Raw genomic sequence first — 15536 nt, forward strand, 5'->3', positions numbered from 1 at the left:
AGGCTGAACAGAACACAGTCCACTGTTGTAAATGGTGCTGCAAGACCATGTAACAAAAGCGAGCAGGGTTTCCAATTTATACTGAGAATGAACATGCAAAAGGAGCAAAGGGTAGATGGTACTATTGAACAAATAGGAAGGAATAGGGTTTCTGCTCTAATGAAATCATTCTGTTGTCTTAAGTTAAGCAGGAGAAACATTTCATTGCAATTACTCCAAGTCAAAGGCTAGCAGCTCCCAACCAACCAGCATAACTCTTTGCTCTGTGATCTCGGCAGCTTCAGAGGCCTCAGAAATCCTTTCTCTGCACAAACATCCCTTTGTCCATTCCGAGACCCAGGATCACACACTCTGATCCTATCATGAAAATAATGAGGTGTGCTATAGCTGCTGTGGCCTTATTTTTAGTGTGTTGAGTAGGAAGCATTGAAGAAATTTGAAAGCTTTGCTCTTGAGTCTAGGGATGTGCTGGAGACACCTTGTATGATTTAGAAGAACCAAATAGGCATACTCTTCCTAGCTCCCATTTCAGTGAAGCCATGTTGGCTGCTTGAAGTCTGCCATGGTGGGTACACCAGTACAACAGAAATTAGGAAATGCTACCAGACATGCCCCCACCTTCACCGACACCCAGTTTAGCAGCACATCACTGGAGTATTTTCTGATGTCCCTGTTATGTGGGGCCAAAAGGGCTCAGAATTCTCCTCCCTTCTACTCTTGCTCCGAGAAGCATCATCTAAGGGGGCCTCAGTTGTACCTATTTCTATTCAACCTCCAAATTCTCTTGCTCTGTAGCTCTGTGTCTCCTACAAGCATTCCAGTCTGGAACATGACAAGTATTTTGAATGTACCTAAAGGTATCACTGAACCAGTTCATTATCTACAAATTATCTTTCCATGCATAGAATATTCAGATGCTGGAGTCATTGGGAACAGAGATGGCCAAGCAGCAACTCTGGGTTGTGAACCACGTACAGCCCCGCTATTCTTCTATGTCACCAACAGGCCCTGAAACAAGTTCTATTTTGCTTTAGAAAATAAGCAGCTCCACACCAGTCAGGAATGACTCTGCTTTTACTTTAGGCTGAGAGGTCAGAAGGGTCACACCCTCAGTATTCTCCTCTGCAAGATGGAGTATGGCCACTCTCCATCTCAGTCCCTGGAAGTTGTCCAGGGCTCCCTGAGAATCCCTACTCTGGGGCAGAATCACCAAGGCTCATCCTCACCAGCTCCCCACAGGCTCCAGCAGGGCTTTCCTGGCAGGTGCAGGGCACATGAATGGCTCTGTCTGTCTCTTAGTTAGAGGGAGGCCATACAATGATGTTTGTATAAGAGGAACTGGGATTCTGTGTCTCCATTAAAGTATTTGACAATATTTTCTTTGTTTTTTGGTTTATTTTGCCATCTCACCAATGAGGAGAGCAATCCCTTGATAGTTATATTGTTCTTGGCACTTGGGAAGGTTTTTGTGGTTAAGTCACATTAAAAAATTGTGCCTTTTTTTCCTGTTCAGATATAACCCAAGGCAATGAAAGAAACAGCAATAATTTTGAAAGCAGTCACTTGTGCATCCTATGATAAAGGTGTTAAGTTTCATTGCCCTCATCTAACTTTCAGTCTAGTGGAAATGAAAAGGCACAGTTAGGGGGCATGTGAGCATTCCATGAGAGAGGTCGATGCCCATTGAGAAGTCTGTGCCAATCCCCAGTACTGTGGGATTGAAGGGGAGGGAGAGATGACCTCTCTTTCAGACCATGGTCAACAAGGAGGGAGAGGGATTTCATCCATGGGAAGCTGAGGAGGAGCAAATCCCAGCGGCCTCTAACTCAGGGTGCAGGAGCAAATCCTTGGAGAGGAAAATGGTCCAGTTCAGCTGTCACAGGAGACAGGAGAAATCAAAGTCATCTAATCCACAGTCCCCTGGCTGATTTGCTTCCTTATGATGCTATTTTGTACCAGCGTGTCCTCATCTCCCACTGCTCCTCTGCCTGTTTCAGAATCATCTCTTCCATGTTTGGTGCTCAGATCAGTGGATGTGCATTGTACAAGGTGATCATTTCCTGTAGCAGCCACTTTGCTAGTCTTAGCTATATCCATCCTTATTTTCTACATTAGTTACTGCTCCCTCCACCATTGCTTGTTGCCTTGTAAGAGGTCTTATTTTATATATTTCAATTTTACTTTTTATTAATAGTCATTTGACTTCATCTTTTGCTGATCTATACTTTTGGGGTAACATTGTCATTTTTGGAGTATGTGTTTGTTTATCTTTAGTGATTCAGATTAAATAATCTCTTTATACCTCAACGTCTGTGTTTTCTTACTATTTAAAACCAAATATTATTTCCTTTCATTCCTCTCCTTCTGTTCCTCTTTCTTTAGATGGTAGTTTAAGGGAGAAAAAGTTAAACTATAACTGGAGCTATTTGTTAAGAGTTTTTCAGAATGAGGGTGGGATATTAAGATTTTGGTAACTGAAAGCAATAGTCAGGGTTAGAAGTAGTATTGGTATGATGATTTAGGGAAGCTGCTCGTAACACCTGCGGGATGGCACTCGTGGAATATTCTGCCAGCTCACTCAGCAGATGCTTCCCAGCAGAAGAAACAATGATGAAACTTCACTTATTGGCCACAAGAAGGCACTGTGGTCCACTGGGCTCTGGGGAGTCTGGGAGAGCAGTCTAGGAGGGAAAGGGTTAAGAAAAATTAGGGCTTGGATCCCATATTATGCAGATGTTGCAGCAGTTTTCAGTTATTGCTAGGCTACCTACAGCTATGCAAGAGGCGGGAAGTCCCTCTAATCTTTAGTGACATCTACAGCTGAATAATTTTTGCCTTCATATCAGGGGCAGGTGCAGAGGAGCAAATGCCTCAGAGGAACATTGGAAATTGTCTGACCAGGCAACAGCTTTAACCTGCTTGAGTGATCTAGGATTCTACAAGTTCACAAGTCGTACTGATAACATCACCTTGGCTGAGATTCCATTGGACACCAAGTATGTGTTCTCTGGAGGGGAAAAAATATTGAGAAGTTCTAAAACACCTAAGTATACAGACTACTGAAGGAAAATGTTAGTAGACACATCAAACTGTGCCGTTAGAGCTGAAGATAATTGACTAGAAGAATTATCAAAAATAGACTACAAATAAGTCACTACAAAAGTATTTGTGGGCATAGAGCAGTGTCTGAGTCTTCTCAGGGTAGATTGAGGAAGAAATTCAGCTATTATCCTCATGACTTTGGCTTGGATGAAAATCCACGATCTCCTCAACTGATTTTCTTGTAAAATGTTACAGAATAATATTGAGCAAACATTTTATTTTTCTCCAGCCTCTATCCCTCTTTAGCACTTACAGGTAAAGCGGACACCTAGAGGCAAGGTTTCTTTAGTTGGGATCCATTAACTGCAGGACTGGGAGGTCCACAGCTGGGCTTTACAGGGATTGCAAACCCCACCTGCAGGGAACCCCATGTGTCTGTGCTGTGCCCAACTCCCCTCTGTGAGGCTGTCAAAGGGGGAATGCCGGGTCTCCCAGGACCCCACTCACAAAGAGGGGAGCAAGCTGCTTGCTGGGCAAAAAAATCAGTTCACCAATTGGCCAGTCTGTTGAAAGCCAGAAAGAAATGAAAGTCTCAATTGTGAGACCGATGAATGCCTAATTTCCCAACTTATGAAATGTATAGCAGCTCATCGTTCTCAGAATGATTTCAACAGCATATGAAGATATTTTTAGAAAGTTTTTGTTTGTCTACAGCTTTCCTTGATATTGATCCTCACTTGTTTTTCAGCCCACTCATCACTTGAGCTTATTTTGTGGCCAAATTTCAGTGTTGCCTATTTCAGTCACTGAGCACTTCTCACATTCTCCAAATCTTACACAGATATGTGTGTTCCTGTCTTTTCTTCTTTTTGTGTGATTCATTTTTAAATTGGGCAGTGCAGAATACAAGCATACATTTGTAAATGACTCCCATCTTTTATGCAATTTAGCTGTTTAATTTTTAGTAACACTTTTCATAAGGTATAATTAATAGAGAGTAAAACACAAATATTAATAGAAGGACATCCTGGTACATTTTGACAAATGCATATGCCAGTGCAATAGTAACTGAAATGATTATAAAAAAATTTTCCATCACTCAAGAAAGTGTTGTCATGCTCCTTTCTAATCAATTTCTATCCCAGAGATAAAAACTTTTTTATACGTATCACTATTGAGTAGCTTTGTCTATTCTTGAGCTTCATATAATGGAATCATATATTTATTGAGTTTTTTTTCTCCAAAATTAGTATTTCTGAAGTGTGTTCATATTGTTGTATCAGTAGGTCATTCTTATGACTAATATTCCATTGCATAAATATACAACAACTTGTTTATCCATGCTCCTGTTGATGGATATCCACGTTACTCCTGTCTTCAACTATTATGAATAAACTTGTTGTGAACATTTTTGTGGAATTCTTTCTCGTGGACATATGCATTTTTTTTAAGATATAGACTTAAGAGCGGAAATACTGACTCATAGTGTAGATGTGTGTGCTACGCTTGCATGTCCCCACAAAAGCTCATGTTGAAATTTGTCAATGTAATGGTATAAGGAGGTGAGACAGTTATGACTAGGTCATGAGGGATCTGCCCTCAGAAAGAGATCAACGCCCTTATTGTGGGAGTGAATTAGTTATCTTGGGAATGGTCTTCTGACAAAAAGGATGAATTCAGCTGTTTTCTCTGTCTTGGGTGCATGCTTCTCCTTCCTTCTGCCTTGGATAAGAGCAGGAGGCCCTCATCAGTTATGGCCCTTTGATCTTGGACTTCCCAGTCTCCAGAGCTATAAGCCAAATAAACCTATTGTCTTTATAAATTGCCCATTCTGTGGTATTTCTCTACAGCAGTAGGAAAGAAATTGAAAGAAAATATGGTACACGAGAGTGAGGCTGTCGTTATAATTCCTGAAAATGTAGAAGCAGCTTTGGTTAATGGGAAGTGGCTAACGGATAGAGGTTGAAAGAACTGGGAGGAGCAGACTAGCAAAAGCCTAGATTCCTGAAAACAGAGCATAAAGGGCAATTCTGGTGAAGGCTCAGGGGGAAATGAGGAACAAGGTATTGAAAATCGAAGTAAATGCCATCCTTGTTATAAGTAGCAAAAACCTTGGCAAAATTGTGTCCTGTTCTAGAACTTTATGGAATATAAAATTATGAGCCGTTCGCTAGTATATCTGCTGAAAGAAACATCTAAGCGGCAAAGCATTCAGGCTATTGTGTGACTACTTTTAGCCACCAGGAAATTTCACCCAGCAAGAAGGGAGCCATGGGAATAGATTTTGCAAACCAGCACATAAGCCTCTGCTGTCCTGTCTCCCATAAGCCAAACTCTGTGCTGTGAGCTGTTAAAGTCCAAGAATTATTTCTGGGGAATCTGTACTCTTAATAATTTACAGACAACACAGGTCTGCTTTGGATCTGATCAGACGGACTAAATCTTGGGGACTCTGCACCACTGGCCACTGAGAAAAGGGGCTTGGAATGTTGTCTTGGATAGAAAAATATAATATGAAACATTGGTGTGAATCTAGCATCAGAAAGATGATGTGAGGACAGCAAGGAAGAGCTGGAAACTGAGGTTTACTCATAGGCTCCTCACCCTCCGCTGATGGGCAGTGAGCTCCAGCATGAAGCACCACAGCACTAGGTGGGAGAAGGGTGATAGGGTGATGGGGCAGCCTGTGAGTGGGTCAATGTAGGCAGAGAAGCAACTGTGTTACCACAGAAGCTTCTGCCTTCACCCTTCCCTCCAGCTCTGCAGGACAGGTAGAGAGTCCAGCGTCCTGGAGCACTAGACCTAAGGAAGGCTGCATGGGGAGGACACAGGACAGTGACATCACAGGATACCCCTCCCATCAGGAAAACCAAGGCCCAGAACTCAACTCAGCTCTTCCCCAGGAGAACCAAGCCCTGAATCAGATGCAGTGCTGCCTGCCCCATTGTGCCATGGGCCCCGGGCTCCTCTGCTGGGTGCTGCTTTGTCTCCTGGGAGCAGGTGAGTCCTGGGCACAGGATAGCAGCCCCATTCTCAGCTTTCCCACCCCTGTGTCCTCCACTTCACCTTGGGGAGGTCCTCCAGGCTGTCCTTGTGCTCATCCTCCATCTGCTTTTCCCACAGGCTCAGGGGACGCTGGAGTCACCCAAAGTCCCACACACCTGATCAAAACGAGAGGACAGCAAGTGACTCTGAGATGCTCTCCTAAGTCTGGGCACAACACTGTGTCCTGGTACCAACAGGCCCTAGGTCAGGGGCTCCAGTTTATCTTTCAGTATTATGAGGAGGAAGAGAGACAGAGAGGCAACTTCCCTGATCGATTCTCAGGTCACCAGTTCCCTAACTATAGCTCTGAGCTGAATGTGAATGCCTTGTTGCTGGGGGACTCGGCCCTGTATCTCTGTGCCAGCAGCTTGGCACAGCCCAGCAGAGTCACTGAGGTTCTGTATATAAACTTCCTCCCTTAGCTTTGCCTTGAGAGCTGCAGGCCCCACCCAGGTTTCACTCCTTCAAGGGAAGCTTTTAGTTGTTTGGAAGGCATGTCTTGTGTCCTACTGAGGGCAGAGCTCTCCCAAACAACAGAGCCCAGGTTTCCTATGCCCTCAGTGTGCCCGCTTCTGTGCTGCATCTTCTTGCAGCTTGTCACTTCCTGGGTAACTTCAGTAGAAGAGTGACTGTTGAGCCCCAGAAGTGTGCTTGATTCTTTGTATTTGTTACATAGCTTAATGCCTTTCAACAATCTTGCACATCAAACATTCTTACTCTTCCTTTACATATGGGAGGCTCAGGGACATTGAGTCATTTTCCCCAATGTCTCTTGGCTTGTGAGGATCAGAAATAGGAAACAAACTAGTCCATATATTTTCCACCCACCCCCCTGCTCCATCATCACCTTCTGCATCCTGGTCAGTAAGTCAGAGCCCTCACACTGCCCTCTAGTGACCAGCAGGGCCGCAGCAGAGGCTCAGATGTCTTCAGGGGTCATTACTATGGCCTCTTCATTCGCAACTTTGAGGAATGTTAAATTTCACACATTTTAACAATCATTTATATGCATTCCCTTTGTCTTTCCTGAGCCCGCAGCTTATATTTTCATTTTTATGGTGTTTTTGATGCACAAGAGTTTAATTTAATGCATCAAAAACTAAAAACAATTTTGTTTGTGTGTAGACAAAAACCACTTTCTCATATAAATGTCTAAGCACATTTTTCTCAATTTATTCTACTAAAATTTAAGTTTGGATTTTCACCACTAAGAATAAATGTACCTGAAATGTATCTCATGTAAGAAATAAGATAGAGACCTAGGAATGGGAGGGAAGGTCATATATTCAGTGAAGAAACACTGCTTGTCAAAAAGAGCCCTAAAGTGGACACCTGGAGCTGACAGTGGAGAGGTAGGTGGAGGGCAAATGAGCATGAACCTTGTGAGTCTATTGTCTTGTAGAAGAAAGACAGCCAGGAGCAGACACCATATGGGCGAAGGTTTATGACTTGACTGTAGGTTGAAGGTTGCAGCAGGTAGAGGGCGGAATAGCAGGCAGAGGGCAGAGTCACTGGCTGGCAGGGGCAGTGGCATCATCAGTTGACTCTACTGACATCTAGGATTTATGTCCCCAACACACAAGCTGAAAAACCTCCCCACAATCTCCCCATTTTTCCCTGACCCTACCATGACCACCAGACTCCTCAGTGGTGTGGCCTTTTGCCTCCTGGGGGCAGGTGAGATCTTTAAAGCCTTTTCCTTGGCTCACCACATCCCAGCCTAACCCTTTACCTCAGGTCTACATTATTGGGGTCCTCCTTGAACACTTAACTTCCTTCTATCATAAACTTTACAGAAGCTGGGACAACCAGATGCTATGATACCAGACAACAAAGGCAGTACATGAAGTGGCACGGAGATGCCTGAGACTGTCATCCATGACTACATGTGTAGGTATTAATAGGAGCCAAACCTGGTGTACAGCTGATCTGTCCCAGCACACACTATAGAGAAATCCCTGAGGGTCTGTGACTTTCTCTCAAAGCCAAATATGTGGTCTTGGTGTCAGACAGCGTCTCCCAGACCTCTGTGCCCTCTTGCACCAGCAGTCACCCCACAGCCACCTTCCTCTGCATACAATGCTCAGTGGAAGATATAGGTGACCTTGTCTTCATGAGACCATGATCCAGGCAGTGGAGGACGTTGTCCAATAGGAGTCTTCCCAACACTGCCCAGGCTGTGGCCCTCAGATTTCTGAGCAGCCCTGTGCATGGAAAACTCTGCCCTGTGCTGAGCTTCTCTCCCAGGCCAGTCTCAGCTGGAGGAGGGAATGCACATCACCGTGATGTGAGCAGATGCAGCCTCTCTTCCAGGCCCGTCCTGCAGCTCTGGCCTCAGAAGTCCGCTTCCTCAGTTGCTCTCAGAAAGGAAAGTTCATTTGAAATTGTATATTTGCAGACAGCATTGACAACACAGGTATGTTCTTTTCCCTGTCGGCGTTCACAACTCCATCTTCCCCACACCATGCTCATGTCAGTCCTCAGCTTCCTCCACGTGATGTCTGCTCCCAGCTGTCCTCTCCCTCTGCACCCTCACCTCCACGTCAACCACAGATGCCTCAGTTCAGGCCATTCCTCATGTGTCATGCTCCTCCCACCAAAGCCCTTTCCACTCCACGCTGTATTCTCTATGTCAACACAAGTCTCTTCTCTTGTTCTTGCTCCAACTGTCAGTTTATCTACAACTATCTCTAGGGAGACACTCCTTCAACAGTTTTCCAAGGCTGCACCTCCTTATTGTAAATGCTAACAGCTTATAATATGCATTAAAATTCATAGATTTAGCACCATACTCATTTCCCTGACTTTGTGTGACTATTTAATTGACACTACTCTTGCATTCTAGACTGTAACATGCATCATTTTAGAAATTGTGGATGTTTTGTTCCCCATTTTGTTGTCAGTACCAACAGCAGTTCCAATCTTGAAATTGACCAATCTTGAGAAATGAAGAACAGATATTGAAAGGCCATCTGAGTACCCACTTAGATGTCTGGATGCATTAAATGGGAACCTCTATCCCATCATCTCCTAGGATCAAATGAGTCCTGGAAACAGATGAGAAATCCCTGTCATAGATAAGTAACTGGATCCCAAGCCTTTCTGCACGACTGAATTTCCTATCTGCCTATCGCCTTCCTGCCTAGTCTCCTCCTTCAATCTCCTTCCCTCACAGGTTTCCTGGATTTTGGAGTCTCACAGACACAGGGCACCTAATCACTCTGAGAGAGTGATCAGAAACATAATGTCAAACACTGGCATTAAAAGGTGATGGAGAAGAAAACAAATGGCTTCCCCATGCTCTTATGGAGAGTTTTCCCAAGGCACAAATATCTCTTTGGGTGGCTTTGAGGCCATGGTGCCTGATACACTGAGCTATATTATGGATGTCCATTTCCATGAATTGGTGGGCTATGTCAGAGACACAGAATTCATGGTCACCAGCTTCCTCCAGCCCACACCTGATTTTGGTTCAGGGCGCTGAGCTTCTGCTTTGTTTGACCTTTGCTTGTTCCCCTCCTTTGCCAGTTAGGAAAGGCTGATTGTGAGGCAGAGGCTCCATTTACAGAGCAGCGCTATGTGTTAGTCCCTGAAGAATTGGGAGAGCCATTCTGGGTGGAAATAATCAAATATACAATCACCAAGGATGGCCCACAGATAGACCGAAGTCCCAATTTTGCCAGAATGATTTGCGTCTATGCTTTAAAGATGAATGCAGTTTTCTCTCTTTAGGCAATAAAGACCAAAAATAGACTAGCTATTTTAAATAATTGAACCTTAAACAGACCAAAGTCAAAACATCTTCCCTAGGGACAGTATTTTCTTCCACCCACTCGCTAAAGCTGTATTTGAGAAACCTGTGTGCTGTTGATAAATGCTGGAATATCATTACAATCGACATCGTAATGATACTGCTACTTGGAGAAGAAACAAAGAGCATTTCTAAAGCTTGAACAATGTAAAACTGGAAATGAGCTCTCACTGAGTTTCTAAATGCAGGCACTAGAGGGTGTTCATTTCTCTTCCTTTCCAATCAGGGGGCTATTCAAAGGCTGTTCTAGAACAAGGGGTGAGATCTTCCACTTCCCCGTGGTGATCAGGCTTTCAGAGGTAGAAGACTTATTAGTTCATAATCAGCCAAACTGACCTCACCATCAAATGTATCGACCTCGATGCTCACCATCCTCAGCAGTCAGAGACTGGCTGTGTTCACCAGGAGCTTGTGTGCTTTTACGGAGCACACTTTCTCCTCGGTTTATTAAAAAAAAAAATGAGCCTTTATACGGGGTTCCATAAACAGAAGCTTTCTGTACTTTGCCCATGTAGACACTACAAATTCTGATGCCTGATGAAAAGTATAAACTTAAAGCTTGCATGTCGTTAAGATTTTTTAATAACCAATTTAAATAATATACATAATGAAAATGTCAATAATGCTCTCAAATCCAATCCCATGTTCCATTGGTAACCAATATTAATGCTCTGGTTTGCTTCTTGTCACCCCTCTTTTCTGTGTTCATGCACAACTTTCTACCCAAGTACACCTACAGAAAATGGGTTCACCTGTACACTTTAACTGCCAAATGTGTACTCTTTTCTGTTTATATATCTTGGTCTTTATTGTTCCAGATTGGTTGATATAGATCTAACTTGCTCCTATTATCTGCTTCATATTGCATAATGAGGGTAGACAGGTACATTCATGTTGTATTGTCTGTTTCCTAAATTCTGCCAGATCTTTTCTAAAGTGACCGAATGGCATCTTTAGGCTTCCAGGTTCTCCTCACCCCAGCACCCAGTTGATGATTCCAGCTTTTCCATCACTCATAGTCCTGGCAGTTCTGAGAGCTCCATTGGTTTCTCCTGCATGAGGAGACAGGGAGGGATAAAAGGATAGACCTTTAACAAACCTACCAGAGACTACACAGTATCTCAGTTCATCCTGATAAAGCATTGACAGGAATGTTAGTCTTGTTTTATAGATGAGTCTAGATGAGGCTAGAGTCCAGGAAATTAATAAATAGGCTTGCCTATGGTCTCAGAGCTAATAAATGGTGGAGCCTGATGAAGGGCAGTTGGCTTGCTTCCATGTGGAATTGATAGATGTGTCACTGGAGTTTGAGGGAGGGGAAGTCTAGAATTATCTGGCGTTGTCTTCAGATCGGACACCAGGGTTAAGAGAGTCTGTGTACCCTACCACACTGCAGGTACAAGCATCATGGTGTTGGCAGTGGGGAGATACTAGAGTGGGTAAGTGATTAGTGGCCTCGAACCAGAAGATCTGAGCTTTGAGAAAATTATTCCCATCACAAGATGTAGCAGAGACACTGATGTGGATAAACTAGGCCAGGGAGCTCTGTGAGGAGCTGTTGTTAAAATGAGGGAGAGAGGAGAAACAACTAAGTGGTCACTTCCTATAAGTGAAATGTAGAGGAAAACAATATTAACTAGAATCCCATCTGATTTTAGTCAGTTTTCCTTTGTAAGTAGTTGGAAGGTGGGATAATTTATTTTCAAGGTTACGTAGACATCTGTACATCTCCTTTACCTTATGAAGACTGGTGGCGAAGCGAAAAATGGCATGGCCAATGGAGTCAGAGTTTGTTTAATAAATAACTCATAGTTCAAAGAGAGACTCTCGTGGGCCAGAAATTGGTAAATGTTCCTGCATTCTAAAATTAGGAGGATCTCATTTTCTTTGAATCAGCAGAGAAGGAAGCACAGGCAGTGGGGAGGAACAGTTGGGAACACGGCAGAGAGGCCGCAGGATGTTAAAGACAAAGGACATGTAATATCAAATTCTAAGCTGTGAAGCTGTGATGCAACCCTCCTTCTCATAATGGATTTTTTAGGTCTCAGCACAGATGCACACCTGAGGGAGTAATTTCTTTGGAAATGAATGACAAATAGTTGTGTCAAATATTAATAACAAGTCCACCTTACAAAGCACACCTGGAAATGGAAACAAGATTATTTCTAAGGCCTTTTCTAAGCTAAGAGTCTCTAACTTGGTGGCAAGGTGAGAGGTGAGGATGGGGGGTGTTGATCCGCACGTGATGAGTACCGTGAGGTTCTACCACGAAGCATGTAGTTCTGAGTGTGAATCAGAGCTCTAAGAAGAATAATGCCCTTTACGTTGTTTTGCCATGTTCCATCCCAAACCCACCCCATCCATAATTAAGCAGCCGTGGAACTGAGGGGAGCCAGAAGGAATCAAACCCTGCTGCTTGGTTCAGTAGACACAGGGACCTGGGAGGAGGGTGTTTTCTGGGTCAAGGAGAAGATGATGAGCTCAGAAAACAGACAAAGAGAAACCCTAGGGGAAAACTTGTGAAACTCTGGAGGAATCACAAGATATGTTATTAGAGCTCTTTTTTATTACTAAATTTTATTTATTACTAAATTAATGGCAGGAAACCTGCACAAAGGGATATTCCCTATGAAACATGGCATCTCAAATAAAAACAGGGTATTCTCCCTACCCTAAAGTCTGCCCTGTCTCCCCAAGTCCCTCACAAATCAGGCCATCTTTGTGCCCACAGATCATGGGCAGCGCTGGGTGGCCATCATCATCCACACAGAGAGAGCAGTCAGCAGCATGAGGTGGTTCTGCCTGCTGTGTTCTCACCCTAGGCATGGAAAGCAAGAGACCTGGGTTGAGCTGAAGGTGCTCAGCTGGTTTTGTCAGGAGTCCCATCTGTTAGTGAATTGACAAGAAACAGAGCAAAACGATTCCTCTAATGTTGAGAAGCCTGCCCCTGGGATTTGGAAACTTGATAACAGAGAAAACCAATACAGACAAAGGATTTTAAATAGGATTATGGTCAATTAAGCAAATTAGAAAAGGATACTTGAAGGAGTATTTGGGATACAGGAATCAAAAACACCAGGAAGACATGAGGAGTTTCTCTAAGACTCTAGACTACAGCACTATGTAGATAACTAACATCAGACTATTAATTATATTATTGAAGAAATAAAATTTACAGTGAATTACAAACTGTTTACAAAAGTCATGAAAATCTTGTAGACTTGTTTTAATTCAGACAAATGTGTCCTTCTCATTCTCAGCTATTCACTGGTGCATTTATCTTGAATTTGACCATCGGGGAAAGGGCATGGCCTCTCATGACAAGAAGGCTCTGGGGCCCAGGCAGGGAGAATGAAGGCTCAGAATGACTCCCTTGAGAGTCCTGTTCCCCTTTCATCAATGCACAGACACAGAAGACCCCTCCATCCTGTAGCACCTGCCATGAGCATCTGGCTCCTGTGCTATGTGGTGTTTTCTCTCCTGTGGGTAGGTGGGTCCTGGGCAGGGACCCTTGAGTGGATTTCAAGGCCCAGCCCCTTTCCATTGGGGCTGCAGCATCAGCTTTGTTCTTCTCTGCAGGTCCAGTGAAGGCTGGTGTGACTCAGACCCCAAAATTCCAGGTCCTGAAGACAGGACAGAGCATAACACTGCAGTGTGCCCAGGATATGGACCACGGCTACATGTCCTGGTATCGACAAGACCCAGGCATGGGGCTGAGACTGATTTATTACTCAGTTGCTGCTGGTACTACTGACAAAGGAGAAGTCCTCAATGGCTACAATGTCTCCAGATTAAACACAGAGGATTTCCCGCTCAGGCAGTAGTCGGCTGCTCCCTCCCAGACATCTGTGTACTTCTGTGCCAGCAGTTACTCCACAGTGCTACAAGGCTGTCTCCTCTCTGCACATAAAGGCAGGGGGTCTCTGCCCTCCTCCCCCACCCAAGGCTCAGGGATGACCTGGGCAGAGTATTCTGCAACAGTAACCTTGGAACCCCACATGGCCCCAAGTGGCCCAGACAGTATGAGCCTCGCTCTGTGCCACATGCCTCTGCAGGCATCTCAGCCAGGCCTGGACTGGTCCCAGGTCCTCAGATGTCTCCTTTGTTGCTCTCTCCTACAAGCTCTACTTTTGGGGTTGGGCCAGGGCTTCCCAAGCTCCTACTTTTCTACTCATCATCCTGAGTCCGAGGCCCCCAGGATGAAACAGGCTTTGTATTTCAGATCCATCTAGACTCTTGTCTCTCCCTGATGACCGTGTTGCTTCCTCTCTCTATGGTTTCCCCCAGCCCCCACCCTCCTGTGGCTCACCTTTCCCACCTTGGCAGTCATCCTCCACCCTCCACCTCCCCGCCCCTCTCTACTGCAGCCATGAGGGGAGCGCCTCTCTGTGACTCCTTCCTTCCCATCACAGAGACTTCAAAGGCCATTTTCTTTGCCCTTGGCTGGAGCCTTCCTTTCTCTAGTGGCCAACTCCTACCTGTGCTTCAGATCTCAGCATGATCAGCCCTCCTGAGGGAAGCACTCCCTCCCCTCCCAAGTGAGATCAACTTTCCTCTCATAAGCTCTCATAGAATCATATGTCTGTTAGTAACCTTTAGCACAGTTGGGCTTTCTCAGATACTTTCTGATCATTTTTGTGCTCCCCCAAATTTTTTTTAACACAGTCTCACTCTGTCACCAGGCTGGAGTGCAGTGGCATGATCTCTGCTCACTGCAACCTCTGATACTCTGATTCAAGTGATTCTCCTGCCTCAGCCTCCCAAGTAGCTGGGATTACAGGCATGCACCACCATGCCCAGCTAATTCTTGTTTGTATTTTTAGAAGAGATGGTGTTTCACCATGTTGGCCAGGATGGTCTCAATCTCCTGACTTCATGATCCACCTGCCTTGGTCTCTCAAAGTCCTGGGATTAGAGGCATGAGCCACCACGCCCGGCCTCTCTACTCAATTTTTAAGCCCATGAGAGCTAAGGCTGTGCCTGCTGCATTAACAACATCGTTGCCTGGCATGTGGGGAGACCCATTTCACAGAGAATGGATGAGTGAATGAGAGGCTGAATGAGTGATGAGTGGGTGGACGAACCAATAGCAGGAACATGCTACATCTACTGTAACCTGGCAGAGATCTAGCATTAAGTACAAGAAAGCCCACCCCTTTGATTGCTGGGCTCAGGTCGGTCTTGGAAATTGATGGGGAATCACTATCATGACATCCACACCTGGCTCAAGGCTTCCTCTTGTGGCTGCAGCACCTGACCTCCTCCAGGTCTCTGTGCTCTCCTTCAGGGTCTTTCCCCACAACAAATCTAGACAGATCAGAGATCTACTTCTAGAATTCCATCCTTAAAGATTGTTCCTAGAAACCACTTCTGGTAAGAAAATCTCCATTAGGTTTGCATCAATAAAACAGGGCCACTACAGGTTTGTGAGTTTAACAGATTTATGATCAGAATTAGACTTTATGCATATGTGGGAGGAGCTGAGGAAGACAAGGTCTGGAGGAGAGAAGTCAGAAGGTGAAGGAGCCAGTCCGTAGACAGGGCTCCTGGAGCTCTGGGCAGGACAGGCTAGAGTGGCAGGAACATGAGAGGATCGGAGCATACCAGGCCATGCAATGGGACCTTGAGCCGGGAGCAC

At 44.7% G+C, this 15536-nt stretch overlaps 2 gene segments (V, D, J or C); both read left to right on the top strand.

Moving 5' to 3' along the window:
- The first annotated feature begins 5933 nt into the window (after positions 1-5933).
- LOC129041622 (T cell receptor beta variable 5-6-like) lies at positions 5934-7066 on the top strand. The segment is given in 3 exon segments: positions 5934-6042; positions 6166-6487; positions 6982-7066. Coding segments are annotated over 3 exon segments (483 nt in total).
- A 6273-nt stretch (positions 7067-13339) lies between these two features.
- LOC129040080 (T cell receptor beta variable 6-8-like) lies at positions 13340-13722 on the top strand. The segment is given in 2 exon segments: positions 13340-13388; positions 13478-13722. Coding segments are annotated over 2 exon segments (294 nt in total).
- Positions 13723-15536: the final 1814 nt, after the last annotated feature.

Source organism: Pongo pygmaeus, chromosome 6 (genome assembly GCF_028885625.2).
Source record: "Pongo pygmaeus isolate AG05252 chromosome 6, NHGRI_mPonPyg2-v2.0_pri, whole genome shotgun sequence".
Taxonomy (NCBI): Eukaryota; Metazoa; Chordata; class Mammalia; order Primates; family Hominidae; genus Pongo; species Pongo pygmaeus.